Raw genomic sequence first — 15,405 nt, forward strand, 5'->3', positions numbered from 1 at the left:
CACCATCCTCCGTGGGGATGTAGATGTTGAGGTACAGACAGTCCTCATTGGGGTCCTGGATGTAGGTGGCCACAATATCCAAGTTGGAGGTAAACCAGATGGGCAGCATGATCTCAGGGACGGCGTTGTGGATGTTCTGGGGGCAGACTGGCGAGAAGTGGGTAGCGTTCCTGATGCCTGACCAGGAGGGAGGTGGCTCTGGAGGCATGAACCGCTTCTCCCCAACTGGGGGGGCAGCGTAAGGCACCCCCAGGTACTGATCCACGGGTCCCAAAATCTCACTGGGTAGTGGCACACGCACCCCCCGTAGCTTCCCATAGTGAGTGTTGACAGTGGGAGAGTAGACTTGGCCCTCCATGCGCACAACCACCGAGGCGAAGCTCAGGACCCAGAGGGCAAGACGCAGGTCCCAGCCGGCCACCAGCTCAGGCACTTGGAGAACAGGGGGCAAGAGAGGGCTTCTCCAGAGTATCAGCCACATCGTCCGGGAGGAGCAGCACCAACATCCAGGCCTGAAGCTCCTGGGGTGAGGGTTCAATGCATCCCCATGACAGCAAGCCTCCGGTTTGTCCAGAAGGAACAGCCAAATCCTTGGGGCAGGAGAACCCAGCGACTCAGGGATGTTGACCCAGAGAGACTTGTCACTGCTTCTCAGAGCCTGCAAGCTGCCTGCTGCGGTCCCCCTTCAAATGGCCCAACTTGGCAGGGATTGCTGATGCTGTGGAGAGATGGAGGGAATTAACAGCAGACATCTTGGAAAGGGTGGTAGAGCTGTGGGCACCCAATCTTACCTGGGCACAAACTAATCCCCTGCTCAGAAGCCCCTGTCCTGCTTTAGGGAAGGAGCCAGCGCTTACCTCTCCAGGTGAGAACCATGGCTGAGATACAGGGGAACATCCAAGGTGCTCCGGGAGACAGAGCTGCCAATATGCCCCAAGCATGTGCAGAAACACAGACAACACCCATCTGCACATATGGAATCCATCCATGCCACCAAGGGATTTCCCAGCACCACAGTGCAAAGTGCAGGGTGAGCAAGACAGTGACAGCCAGAGTGCCCCAGGGCCACATCCCCTCCATGCCACTGCTTCAGTCCTGCAGCCCTTCCACGTCACCCCAGGCAGGGCGGTGGGGGACACGGATAATGGGTGGATGGCCAAGGCCAGGGACTGACGGCCGTGTGTCAGCACAGAGCTGCTCCTGGGGAGCCCTCGCCGGAGGCTGCCTGGATTCTCAGCGCACTGCCCTTCCCCTCCCCGCTCCTCCTGCTGCATGCAGGGCTTATGTAAGGGCCTCCCCGCCTCCCCCCAGCTCCCTTGATGTGCACACCGAGGCCACATTCACCCATGAGCTCCCAGCATTGGTGAGAGGCCACATCCTGGCCTCACCGGGTGCATGTGCACTGCTGAGGGCACTGCTAGGGGAGGGGAGCAGAGGCTGCTGGCCTTATCTCAGCCACATCTCCTTACCCTGACAGGGATGGCAGCAGTGACAGGGCACCTCCATTTTGCCCCAGAACATCCTCAGGTGCCCACCTGGTAAATCTCTCCAAAGCTCGGAGGGGAGTGGAGCTGCCTTGGAATAATTGGAGCACAAAATAAGGGCTGTGTGCAGATGGAAGGAAGACGCTCTGTTAAAGGCTCAGCTGGGCAGGGACTCCACAAATGGAGAACACCTCATCCAACGGGGAAAATCCGCAGAGAAAAAAAAAATACACGGAGGGCGTCTCAAATCTGCACTGCACATGTGCAGGCAATTCACTGCCGGTCATTAAGGAAATGGGCCTGTGCTGTGCCTGCCCTCCTGGTATGCCCAGGGAACACAACAGGCTCAGAAATCAGTGTCTGACAGGCATAATAAGAAACACTCAACCCAGAAAATCATGCTGCTGCATCCACTCCGCCTGAGCAGCAAGGCTGGGAAAGCAGACGTGCTCCACAGCCTGCAGACAGCAGCAGTTCCAGATGGGGGGGGTGGGAGGGGGGTTCAGCAGCAGGGAGTGGCTGCACCCACTGCAACACCAAGACCTGGGCAGAAGACCTACATTGGTGTTCTATCACCAAAACAGGTGCCAAAGCCTATGAAACACAACACAGAAGCAAAAGAAGCATACAGGGAGGGAGGCGAGGTGTTCTGACACCCCGAGCACTTCTGTTACTGAACCACTGCCAGCGCTGCCGTCACTGCCCCAGCTCCAGAAAAAAGCCATCATTCATCCAACATTCTCTGCAATGCTTCAGCACAACACTGAACTCTGCCTTGCAGCATTGCAGGGTGCAATGAGACTGGGCCCCCACAGCACGCTGCAGTCGCTGCGTTCTTGTGTGGGCTCTGGAGCTGCTTCAGACCCCACTGCTGTGTACGGCACTGCTGGAAAGCAACATATCCAGCCTACATCATCTACCCAGGTTCCTTTGGATGACACATGTTAGGATGAAGCCAAATTATTAATGACTGTCATATCTCATTGGAAAGCCTGGAAGCTACAGGCAGCTTCGATAGCAACTCCCAGCAGAGCCATTTCGCTGCCCAGCCATCGCTCTCACTCTGTAGGAGCACACACACCACAGCCCTGGGGCTTTCCTGGCTCCATGCTCTGCCAGAGCCATGGCCATGCATTGCTTTGGGCACCGCTTCTCCCAGAAGTCTCAGCTGAGGGTTCTCACAGCACCAGGTATTGTAAAATCAGGGCTAAATTCACCACCCACTTCCCACCCTTGTGGATCCATGGGTCACCATGACAAAGAGTCCATAACCCAAACATGCTTCTTCCTACAGCCCTTTGGAGTTTGGCTATTACGATATTCTAATCCTCACTCATGGCTCCTTTAACAGCTCTTAAAAAAAAAACAGGGAAAAAAGTCTGTTATGACAGAATTAAAGTTCCAAGTACACATCCATAACACAAATAAAATTATGCTCCAGGATTTGCAATTGTCTCAAATTATGAGCTTTGTGAAGCATTAGAGGTGAGTTGCATTAGCAATAGCCAAACATGTCCTGATACAGAAATGCACAGTCAAGACCCAACAACCCTAATGTTACCTTGGAGAGCCACAACACACTAACAATAAAATCCAGATCACTCTATTTTAACATTTGTAATTCCAGATTTGGCTCCATGATTTTTTAAAGACCTTTTTCCTCCATCTGCCCATGTCCCCACAGCGCAGAATAAAGGCACCCAAACAGTCTCAGCCACACGCTCCTAAGCCTTCCTATGTTTGGATTGTTTTTCAATTACAAAAACAGAAATGATGCAAACCCTAAATCTGGAACTCCCTGGGTTTCAAATGCCTCATTTGGGATGATTACAATACCCCCGGAACACATCTTACCCTCATATTGCTGTTCTGCGCTCTGCGCTCTCCGCTGTAACTTCGTGTTAACATAACATTTAGGATGGGAATTCAGCCTTAATTTAATATTGACAGACTGCCATGAACACCAGAGCTCAGCCCTTTCCACCGAGGGCTCAGCCGCCAGCAGTGCTGTTGGATGCAGGAGCCCCACATGGCCGCCTCCACTCTGCTCAGTGGAACTTCACCAGCCTTCCCAAGCACGTGCAGTAACAAAGATCTGAGCTGAGACATTCCGTCTGAGGAAGGTTCATTGCATCCCATGAGATGTGGGAGCTAAGCATCCCCAGGGAGAGCTGCCCAAGGCTTCTCCTGCTGCTCCCGTGAGTGGTCGAGGCTGCCAGTAGGAAATGGAGACTGCCAACTGGAAGTGAGACCCGGCTCACTTGGGCAGATACAGCCGAGCTGGGGGTACCAAGATGAGCGTGTGAGCGAGGAGCCTGGAGAATAAAGACACTGCGGGCATCCCGGGTCGTCCTGCCAGACCGCCGAGGGCGGTGGTGTGAGCGGAGGAAGTGAGGCTGCTAACTGTTAATGATTTTATTCATGCATCTTGGAAAACAAATGCTGTATCGGTATTTCCATGACTGTACTGTCTGCCAGGCTGCTCCCTCCCCAACAACAAGACGCTCTCCATGGAAACCTGAGCAGGCGGATCCCGCCAAGCTGCGGTTGCAGATGCACAGCCGGGCGTCCCTGCGCCAGCCAGATGAGCTGGATCCACACCTTTGCCAGTGCCTGGTCAGCGATGCTACAGAAACCCCACAGAAGCTGCAGCACCACTGGGCTGATGTGTCGCTGTGCCCCAGAGCTCGTGCACACTAATAGGTGGTTAGCGGTGGGTCTCGCTTACACTAAGAGGAGATGCACAGGGTTTCAGGCAGGTCTGCCCTGCTGCTGCCACCGCCCAGCTTTTCCCTGCATGATGTAAATGACAGAACAGAGTACATTTTAAAATCTGCACTCGTCACCCAGTGCTTCGGAGGCCAGGGCTGGAACTCAACAGACAGGCTGGAACAAGGGCTCAGAGGGGATGGGCATGGCCAGGTATCGCTGATGGGAGAAACCAGCGGCATGAATGTGGGCTGGGGGAGAAAAGGCAACAGCACTGCTGCCAGAAGGGTCACAGGGCTGCACAGATGGAGCACGAGCCAGCATGTCACTGTCAGGCAAGCACAGAAGGATGAGAGAAAGGACAGCTTATAAAGACATATGAAGTGCCTTTAATTATTCTGTTTTCCTCTAGCTTGTAAAGATACATGAAGCAATTATGACGTTCTCTTCTGAAGAGCCACTTCACTCCCCCAAAAGATTTGGGCCAGCTGAGATGGACCGCAGAAGACCAGCAAGGCCACAAGAAAGCATGGCCTCGAACAAAAGCCTGGGAGACCGGTGCTGGTGCAGACAAGACATGTCAGCAGCTTTATAACATGCAAAGGCTGCTGCAAAAAAAAACACCCAGAACAGTCTGATGCTGAACTTGGTGCTAGGCAGGAAACAATTTCACATTAAGAAAGGAAAGACAGGTGTGCAGAAGAAAAAGGCAAAGGCACAATTTTCAGCAAAGGGCACTGCAGGGCAGGTGGAAGGACCAAGTGACACCTTACAATCCTAGATTCATTCAGGGTGGAAGAGATGACTAAGACCCCAACCCAACCCACCCCACCATGCCCATAACCATGTCCCTCTGTGTCACATCCCCATGGTTCTGGAACATCTCCACAGACAATGACCCCACCATTCCCTGGGCAGCCTGTGCCAGTCCAGCACCACTCTTTCAAAGAAGAAATTCTTCCTAACCTCCAACTTGAAGAGCTGGATACCTTTGAGTCCCTCCTGCACGGTCCCACACACTTTGCATTACCCTGACTGACCTGTTCTGTCCCTGCCCTCTGTTTGATGCCATCCAGGCAAACAACAGCCATCTTGGCCATGGAACTGGCAGCATTTGGGAGGCTCTGATGGGGCAGAGCACTTCGGGAGCCTCCCAGCAGAGCAGAGCCCACCACAGCTGTCCTCTGTGCTCTGCAGGTCTTCCCCAGCGCCCAGCATCATCTGAATGACCTCCTATAGCTCAGCACCACAGTCACACCAGTGGTTCAGAAGAAAAGCAGTCACAAACCTCACTCTCATTTGCTTCCAATCACCAGATGCTTCCCTGTGACTTGCCTTTCCTAACTTCTACCCACAGCATCAGAATGCTTAAACAAAGCTGAGCACCAGAAGCCTACGAGACACTTCACTGCGCATCCATTGCCCTGGGGAGAAGATGAGAGACCTCACGAGGAGTGTCAGTTCAGTTCCTCAACACTGCAGGAACATACACGGGACAGAAGCACTCTGACAACTCCCAGACACGTGCCAAAATCCTCGAGAGCTCCCATTCAGAATAGAAAAAACATTATTCCAAATCTTTAGAAACTGAGGATTTCAGTGCTACTTCTGCTGCGGTGCCAATGGTCTCCTGCTGTGACAGCAGGTCCTTCATGAAGGAGCAGAGCCTGCTGCCTCGGGAAGGACACCAGGAGGAAAGCAGCCCTATCCTCGCCCACTCTGCAGCCTTTTCAGATATTTTTGGTGTCGAATCCAGCGCATCGTTTGATGCCCTGCTCCTGTCTGCTCCAGAAGGCACAAACCCAGTGGGTGGCATAGCCTGGCTCCTTTCCAGCTCCGGTTTAGCACCAGAAGCTCCAAAAATGCAGGAAGTTTCTCAGCATCACTAGGCAGAATGGCAGTACTGCTGAAGGACAAGCAGTGAGCACTGCAGTGGGGACGGCGGGCAGTCAGCACCCATACTGCCAATGCAAGCAGCTGGCGGCCTCAATAGAGGACTCGAGGACAACTGTGCTTGCAAGCCTGGGCAGTTTGGGCTCAGGTCCGTTCACCTTGGGCTGGGCTCAATTGCGACTGGCCTTCCGACTCACTGCGTCCCAGGAGCGTGCAGAAAGCTGGGGCCACGTGCACAGCCAGCATCTGCTCCGTGTTAGCAAGAGGCTCCATGGGACGGATTCTGGCTGCGAAGAGGGCAGCAGCAGCCTCTTGGTGGGCTGCCAGGCTCCTGTGCTGCTCACAGACAGCTGCTGGAAGTAGGCCGTTCAGTGCCACGTTCTGGGTAGGAATAATCTGGATTATCTCACGTTGTGGCATCCCTGATCTCAGCACAAAGAAACGGCAGCGGCTTTTCTCTCCCTCACCTTGCTGCTTGCACAGATTCAGTTCACAAATGCTTCTCTGCAGGGGCAGAGGCTAATGAGAACCACTGTCTAAACAGCAAACACAATGCCATGGCCTTGGCACAGACACACATGCACTTGCTCCCCAGCCAGAACAACTGGCAGCCAAGGAGGAGCGCCTGACCCAGGCTGGCAGATCACAGAGCCCTGAGGAGAAGCCTCTGCAATAGGGATGCTGCACATGCTGCTTCCTGCGCCCTTTGCAATAGCCAGATGGGGCATTGCTGTAGGGCGACCTAAATGGGCTGGCAGGACAGATAGAACAGAGGAGAGCAGAGTAGTGCCAGTTGGAAGGAGCTACAAAAATCACCGAGTCCAAGTGTCAGACTACTTCAGGGCCAATTCAAGGTTAAAACACATCACTGAGAGCATTGCTCAAACGCCTCACACATGGACAAGTATGGGGCATCAACCTCCTCTCTACTGCCTGCTCTCTTGCCAAATAGCCTCTCACTGAAGGACCTTTTCCTAATGACTGGTCTGAACCTCCCTGGCTCAGATTTGAGCCATTCTGTCACTAGAAACCAGAAGAGACGAGCACCTCCTTCCCCACACCCCCTCCTCAGGAAGCTGTAGAGAGTAAGGAGGTCACCTCTCACCCTCCCATTCTCCAAGCCTCACAACACCCAGTGTCCTCAGCCATGTCCTCAGCCACTCCTGGAATCCTCGAACCACAGAAGAACCCGAACAGGAAGAGACCCACAAGGACCACTGAGCCCAACCCCATGCAGGACCACCCAAAATCCAAACCTTCTGTTGTAAAGCGTTGTCCAGACGTTCCTCGAGCTCCACCATCTCGGTGCCATCACCACTGCCCTAGGGTCCCATCCCATGCCCACCCCCCTGGGAATCGCTTTTCCCCCCAGCAACAGCCGCTGCCCGGGCGGCCCGGAGCTGTCCGTTCAGCACCGGGAGCCGAGAGCCCCGCACCACCACCTACATGGACAACGCCGCCCGGAGAAGCGAAGCAGAGCTTTGGAAATGACAGAGTTACTCCAACACTCACTCTGTGCAAGCAGGTTAACCGACAGTGCAAGCATCCACAGAACCCCCGAATTTCCAGACGTCTGCTCGAGAGCAAACTGACAATCTGCTTTCAGCGAGCCCTTGGCATCCGTGCAGGGTTCACGCCAAGACAACATGCTCACTCTCCAACACATCACAAACAAGCACCAGGCACCTACTTTAAAGCAATATAAGCTCGCTCGCAGATCTGAGATCAACACTCGGCAGATAGCGACTGGAGTGCAAATCTCACCCAGCAAAGCACACGCTGTCGGCGCAAGCAGAGCTCCCCACACTTCCTTCTCCAGCTTCACACTGACATTATCCCAGCTGCTCGCTGCCATCCCCCTCGCATCTGCTGGAGTAGCGGTTTCCACATCCTCTCCCAACCAACCACCCCATTTTTTTGGTTAACACTAATCGTTATGACTGAGCCTCGTTAGGAAGCAATCACACAAACACAAGACACTTTTTCAGAGGAATAAGCTTCCAAAACTCTGCGTCCAAACATGTTCATCTTTCTTATCAACAGCAGGATTGATATTTAATAAAGAAAGGAGACATCAGTGCCACAGATAGGCTGGCTTCATGCGATGAAGCTTTTGAAATGCCCCAAATAAAAAAGTAAGAATGAAACCCAGCTGCTGATGGCATGTCCTTCTACAAAGCTTCCTTGTACACCAGTCCATTGAGCTCCTTTCTGGACACCAAGGCTCATGACCAGATGGATCAAGGGCAGCTCGCCCCAAGCTCTGCCCTCCCCTGGCTTCTGCCTGTGCTAACAACACAACACAAGGACGTCTCCCACATCCCTCAAGGAAAGCTGAGAGCACCAGGGAGCAATATGCATGCACAGCCAATGCTTCCCATGGAATAGCGTGGTCTGGAGGAGGCTCTATAAATGTAAGGAGGTGGGCTGGGCAGAGAGGAACCGACTGCAGCTTAAAATACAAAGACTTCCTGCAAATGCGACTGGAGAGGGTGGACAAGAAAATCCAAGAGTGCTTTGAACAGGAATAGCTACACCCAAAATAAGCCGTCAGTGTTTCACTTTTACTGACTCAAAGCAGCAAGCCAAAACCACTTAATCACTGGTTGTAATCAGGAATGTGGCTGTAAGAACCTCCGGTCCCACTAGCAGAGCTGATAAAGGATTGTTTCCTGTACTGTCACCTGTCCCAATCACCTATTTCTGCCTCATATCACTGCCTACTGCCATTTGTCAGCTCAGCAAAGTTTTGTGGGTGGAATTGTGAGCCAGGTCACGGAGGTGATCCAGACTGAAGGCAATCAATACCGGGCCAAAGAATAAACATGAGGAAAATAGTTGGAGAGAAGCAGGAACCGGCTTTTCCGTGAAAGCCAAATCACTCTGCAGTGACTCAGTTTCCCTGTGCAGAGATAAGCTTACAAGCTATCTGGCATCAACTTCCTGCACCACCCTGCCTTGCAGTATGGGATGCCAGGTCAGCCTGCAAGGCAGCGAGGCAATGCAATGGAGCACAGCGGCTCCAGAGGGACAGCAAATCCCTGTGCAAGCAGTGCACACAGCATCCAGATAGATCCACTCCTCTGGAATCACAGCAGGAGGGGTCAGGTATGCTAGAAAGCCACGAGTGGCAAGGGAATACTGGGATCGTCCCAATGTCACTACACTGCAGCCCATTCAGCCCTGGTGGCACCAGCTGTGATCCACCACTTGGCAGCACTGTGGCTCTCCTGGGATGACAGCCACTGCTCGGTGACCCTCGGGGATGGGAAACCCAAACAGCTCTGGAGTGGGGCGGGAGGAAGGGAGCTGCACCCAGCGGGGCAACGCATGGGAAGAATGGAGAAACAGCACAAACTGAGAGCGCAGTGCCTGCTCCTTCTGCATCCTCCAGCAAGCAGGGCTCGCTGGAAACATCAGTAAGGGAAGATGAGAAGATGAAGGTGGGGAGGTGGGAAATTATCATCCACCAGCCCCGCTCAGTAACTACCCTTGCAAGCCACCCTGTTTGTCTGCTGCTGCTGGTAACGGAGCATCTGCATCCTTCTGCCAGCTGCGTCCTGCCCCTGTGCAGGGACCGGGGATGAGTCTGGGTCAGCATTACTCTGCTGGGGCTCCTGCGGGGCTGCAGACCCTGGGAGAACACAGCACGGCTCCGAGCAGCCACATCTTGCAGCAGCACGAGGTGACGTCAGCCCGGCCGGGCGCTGGCAGGCAGGACACGCCATGCATGCAGCCTGGGCTGCTCCAGACACCGCCTGGCTCCCGCAGACACCAGGGCCTGTTACAGCTTATCTACAAATTGAATTTCACACTGTGTGCCCTCGAATCAGGCACAGGTGCTGCAGGATCCGCCCCGCCCCTCTGCATCTGTCCTCCTCCTCCGAGGATGACTCCGGGGGCAAAGCTGGGGGCAAAAGCCCACCACAGCTGAAATGATGGAGCAGAAGACCACAAAGAACACGAGGGATGTGTGGCTGGCCAGCAGAGAGATGGCTCTGAAAATCCCCTACGCTCATGAGGACTCGAGGCTGGGCAAGCCAGCAGCAAGGAAAGAAGGCTGTTTAAATTTAATCCAAAATGTATGTTATATTTTTCCCTTGTAGCTTTCTCCTCCCCTGTTTTCTATCTTCAAGCATGAAAAGCGGAAAGCCTAAAACCTCTGGCAGAAATCCTTTAATGTGTTTTACTGTAAAGGCTGCCTAGTGTTAAGAAATAAGCTGAACCGGAGCAAATCAGGCAGCCTGTGGATGCCCTGGGAGCTGAGGATGGAGCAGGACACATGATGGGCCACAGGGGCAGCAGGGACAGAGAAGGGGAAGCATCCTGCTCTCGGAGCAGGCAGTGCAGGGCTAGCATAGGGAAGATGGGAGAAGTGAAAATGGGATCTTGAGTGCCCGTTGTGTACAATGAGCTCTGGGGCAGCAGTGGGGTGAGAATGCAGCTTGCATGAGATAGAGCACCCCGTGCTCTGTGGGACACCCTGTGTCAGGGGAACAACTCAAAGTGGGGTGCGATAAGGGCTGCCCTGATCTCCATGCTCCCTGCTGGCTCCCAATCATGGAGATAACGGATCAAACCAAGGGCCCACCTTGCCCTGTGTGCTTTCTTGCTGTTCGTCTGAAGCACGGGCAATTTGCAGCTCAGCAGCTGGCCAAGTGCATCTCTGTGTATTTATCAGTCCTCGGGGAACCTCTTGTCCTTCTTGAACTTGTCCCATTTCTGCTGGAGCCAACAAAAGGTTTCACTGTTCACAACACCTTGTTCTGAGGACTCCTGTGCCCCGGCAGCACGCTGCTGAGAGGCAATACCCCTCCTCCTGGTTTGCACCTCCCGCCAGCAGCATTTGATGTGACCTTGTACTCGCATGGAAAGAAACAGGGAGCAGTTAACCTCCATCCCCGCTCTGCTGGCCTCCTGTGATTCCTGTACATGTATCATATCCATCTTTTGTTGTTTCTTTTCCAGCCTGAAGAACCCTGCCTTGCTCAGATGCTGTCAGCCTTCAGATGTCTCTTGCTGCAGCTGCACCACGATCTTGGCACCTGAACACCCCAATGAGCCCCCCAAGCCTTTGGATACAGAGACCTGAAGCAAACCCTGTTTCTGTTGGATCTCTTATCAGCCCCAAGAGCCCCAAAGCTGCAGCTCGTGGGCACTGCCTAAGGGCCCAGGGCAGGGTGAAGACAGACACAGAGCAGCTTCCAGCACTGGGTCCCGGCTGACCCCATGGTGACCGACCCACAGATCTCACTGCAGGTTCCAAAATGCTTCTGCTTTCTGCAATATGTTACCTTGCGCAAAGCCCCTGCAGTGCTCTGCACAGGAGGGACCCTGATACTGAAGGACACTCTCAGGAGCCCCCTCCCCTTGAGCCCTGGGACCTCCCCATTGCCCAGCTGCCCCACACTTTGCTGCCCTACATGCCAGGCACCTTACAGGCTGTCCCCACAATGAGACACGGTTTGGAGGCAGCAGATGTTTCTATGCTGCTCTGCATTTTGCAGTGTCAGGAGCAAAGCTTCCTCACCAGCACTCCCAGAGCTCCTCACCAAGCAGCCCCAGCCCAAACACCGCTCCCTGGCACAAAGCTTTGCTCTCACACATCTCCCCATGCCCGCTCCCTGCAGCGCAGCCAACACAGCAAACACAACACAGAGCAAGGGCAGAGCTCCCACGTGCTGCAGGGCGAAGCACCGTGCACTGCACCACCACCTCTCTGCTGAGCCCAGACAGTGCCTAAACCAGCAGCATGGCCCTGCTCACCAGGGAACGCTTCCAGGTGGGTCCTGGCAGCTCCAGCCACGAGCTCTGCTGCCTTCCGTGGCTCCTGCTTCATCCCAGCTTCCCTGTGGGGGCTGAGCGATTTGGGTTCAAACTACCACTGCACTGGAAGCCCTCAGAGCAGAGCCTGGCTATCCCTGCCCTGTGCTCTCAGGCACCCATTGCTGCACCCTGCACAGCCCCGGCATGGCACGCTCAGACCTCCTATACCTTGTTGTGAATTCCTGTTTCCTCCACGGCCGCTCCGTGGAAAGCAGCAGGCTGTGCTCCACGTGCCCACTCACACCGGTTCCCAGCTGCATCCTTCCGTGTTCCACTGGGACACAACACCAACAGGGACCGGGCAGCCCCCATTCCTGTGCCCTCTCTCAAGGACTCACCCCGGTGGGAACTCCCCTGGACTGCATCCTGCCCATTTCACACGGAGGGTCTGGAAAAAAGCAGACCGAGCTGCAAGGTGCGGGGCGCTCAGCCTCCCCTCCAGCAGCGCTGCCCCACACTCGAGATTCGTGAGAAAGAAGGGCTGTGTGCAGGCGGACGGTGCTGGAATGGCACAGCGCAGCATCGGCTGTGCCTGATGCTCCATCCGTTGCCCCCCGGCTCTGCCCCGTGCTGGAGAGGCGCGGAGCTGCGCGCCCGCAGGTGTCCAACCCAACTCCGCATGGAACCATGTACAGGTAACCATGACAACCGCACATGCGAGCGGCAAAGCCAAGATCTGGGCTAACTGCAAATGCAAATGAAGCAAAGACATGCACAGTGCTAAAAGCGTGACCTCTAAATGTCAGCGCTTCACCGTCGGGCAGACGTCGGCTCCGGTGGCTGCGGATCCGCTATCCGAGGGAGCGCCCCGCGGCTGGGATGCTCGGGGACCGAGGGCGGCACGGCGCTCCCCGGGGGCTCCCGCGCACCCCCGCGCCGTGCGGGGCGCTTCTGCCTTCAAAGGACGGGAGGAGAATCGCAGCGACGAGGGGGCTTTGCCGGGACGGCCTCGGGACGGGGACGCCGCGCCACAGCGGTACCGCACGGCCCGGTGCCCGCACAGCTCTCCTTTCGCCGCCGGCGGCGCCGAGCGCGGAGGGACCCCGCGCAGCTCCGCTCCCGCACACACGCGGCGGCCGCACCGCCCCGCACCGCCCCGCACCACGCGCTCAGGGACGGACGGGCGCGGTTTGGGGTCCCCCCGGCGCGGCGCTGTGGGCGGTGCGGGGCCGGGATGGGGACGAGCCCCGCCGAACCGAACCGAACCGCACCGCACCGCAGCGGGTGGGTCGGGCCGGGGGGGGCCGCGCAGCTGGGCGGTCGCACAATCCCCCTTTCAGCCCGTCGCCATGGCAACCCGCCGGCTCGCCGCGGCCGCTCATCCGGCCCCGTTAACCCCCGCCGTTACCGCCGCCGTTACCGCCGCTCCGCCCGCCCGCCCCCGCCGCGCCGCCCCGCACCGCGCACGGCGGCACCGGGAGCCGCCGCCCCCGCCCTCCCCCGCGGGATCCCCATCGCCGCCCCCCGCGGGTTCCCCCCCCCGCCCCTCTCTCCCCCCTCCCCGGTGCGGACCCCGCGGGGCCGTCGGGCCGCACTCACCGTCGGGGGCGGCGGCGCGGTTGGGCCATCCCGGGGGCGGCGGCGGCTGCTCCGCGCCCCGCGCTGCGCTCAGCCCGGCCCGACCCCGCACCGGGAGCGCGCGGCGCGAGCACGGCGGGGGCGGGCGGGGGAGGGGCCGCCGTCGCTGCACCCCTTCGCTGCCGCCGGCGGTACCGAGCGGCCCCGGTAGCCGCACCGTCCCCGAGAGCAGCGGGTGTCGGGACCGAGCCCGGCGGTACCGGCACCCCCGATACGGCCCCACCGGCACCGCCGCACCGCATGTCCTTCAGCATCCCTGGGCGGCCCCGCAGCGCTTCCGTGCCCCCCCCGGTACACCCCCCTCGCACCCACCCCGGCCGCAGCCCTGCGGTGCCCGCACAGCCCTCACCCATCGGGGCTCCCCCTGGGCGCGCTGTCCCATAGCCATGGGAGCAGCCCCCGCCCCTCCCCTCCCACCTCCCGGGAGGGTCCGTCAGCTCCCTTTTGGAATCCCCGCTTTCAGCCTCAGCTCTGGGGCCGGGCACGGCCCCCCTCCCACCCCCCAATGGCAGGCACAGAGCTCCGGGCTCAGCAGACACAGCCCACAGAGAGCTGTGCTCCGTGACACATTCCCCCCAGCTGCCCCCATTTCCCCGCTGTTCCCCCGCAGCACAGGGCTGCTCCGTGCCACGCACAGCCTCCAGCAGCAGCCACCTTTCCCCCAGCCCACGGCGGGGCACCTTGCTGCTTCATTCTGCCTGATGGGATTACAGCAATCATTGGAAGCAGGGCACGGATTTGGGTCTCGCTGGATGCGTCTGCCTTCTCCGCAGCTCTCTGCCATCGCCAGGGCAGCGTCAGCCGTGGTTTCTGCTCACAGGGAAGGACACGCCATTGCCAGCAGACACCTCTGCGTGTTTGGGGCTGCTGGAGCCTCAGCCTGGACCTGGCACGGGCTCTGCAGAGCCGGCTGCCATGCCCCATTCTGGATGTTTGTGCTCAGGGCAGGCCTTTATTAGTGGCAGCTCTCCTGCATGCCACTGCCACGTGCACAGTGCAGGTAGGAGCAAGTGAGGGGGTCCTGTGCCCCAACACTGCTTACAGATGGACTGCAGCTCAACCGTTCTGTTGTCAGCTCACTGCACACAGAGCTGCCCTCTGTCACCCCATGCTTCAGCCCAGTGCCGAACGGGATGGTGGTACCCACACTCTCGTGTGAGCCAACAGCCCCAGCAGCAGCTTCAAGGCTGCTCCCTGCATCTCAGTGCCCAGCAAATCCAACCCATGGGGCTGCACCCCACCACCAGCATTGCACTGCACAGGCAGTGCACGGGAGCTGCTCAGCTCCAGCGGGCAGCCATCGATTTTCTTGCACAGCACCACTTCTCACAGTGCTGACAAGCTGCACGGCACGTGGGGATCGCAGCATGGGGGGCGGGGGGAGGAGGAGGGGGAGGCAGGACCTGTTGCAGCCCACCTGCTGCCATTTAATGCCCAATCGCTGCAGCCCCAGGACCTGAGCACAGCTGTGCAGCATCACCCACCCACACACAGCCCTGAGCCCACCGAGCTGCAGCCTCCTGCAGGCCCAGCATCACCTCCACACCGACAGTGTGTGATAACTCCCCTCCTCCCCCCCATCCCCTCTGGCTGTGTCTTAAGCAGCATTTAGCCACGACTCTAGGAAGGAGCGGAAGGGCTGGAAGCTGTCAGAGCTGCTTACAACCACCTCTGCTCAGCGTTAGCGTGCAGCACAGCCAGAGGGGCTGCAGAGCACGCACCAAGCTGGGCACAGCCCCGTGCCCTGACCCTGCATCCCCTGCAGCCTCGAGGCAGGCAGGGAATGGCCGCAGCCCGGGGCCACCCAGGGTTCCGCCAGCACCGCCGCGCTCGGGCTGCCGCAGAGCCGCCCCGCTCCCAGCGCCGGCATGCAGCGATGCAGGAGGCAGCAGCCAAGAGCCGCTTGGCGCAGGCT

At 57.6% G+C, this 15,405-nt stretch overlaps 1 protein-coding gene across 3 annotated transcripts in view; it reads right to left on the reverse strand.

Annotated features, from left to right (window-relative positions):
- NLGN3 (neuroligin 3) overlaps positions 1–13,591 on the reverse strand; it is a 30,160-nt gene extending 16,569 nt beyond the window's left edge. For 2 of the 3 annotated variants that reach the window (XM_085230651.1, XM_085230650.1), the window contains exons 1-2: positions 13,452–13,591; positions 4–718 (exon numbers count right to left, since the gene is read on the reverse strand). In XM_085230651.1, coding sequence (XP_085086777.1) covers positions 4–481 — 478 coding nt within the window. In that variant the 5' untranslated portion in view covers positions 482–718; positions 13,452–13,591. The remainder of the gene's footprint in view (positions 1–3; positions 719–13,451) is intronic. The other variant, XM_085230653.1, reaches the window with a different exon arrangement.
- Positions 13,592–15,405: the final 1,814 nt, after the last annotated feature.

The sequence above is a fragment of the Meleagris gallopavo genome, chromosome 9, assembly GCF_905368555.1.
Source record: "Meleagris gallopavo chromosome 9, MGAL_WU_HG_1.1, whole genome shotgun sequence".
Lineage (NCBI taxonomy): Eukaryota > Metazoa > Chordata > Aves > Galliformes > Phasianidae > Meleagris > Meleagris gallopavo.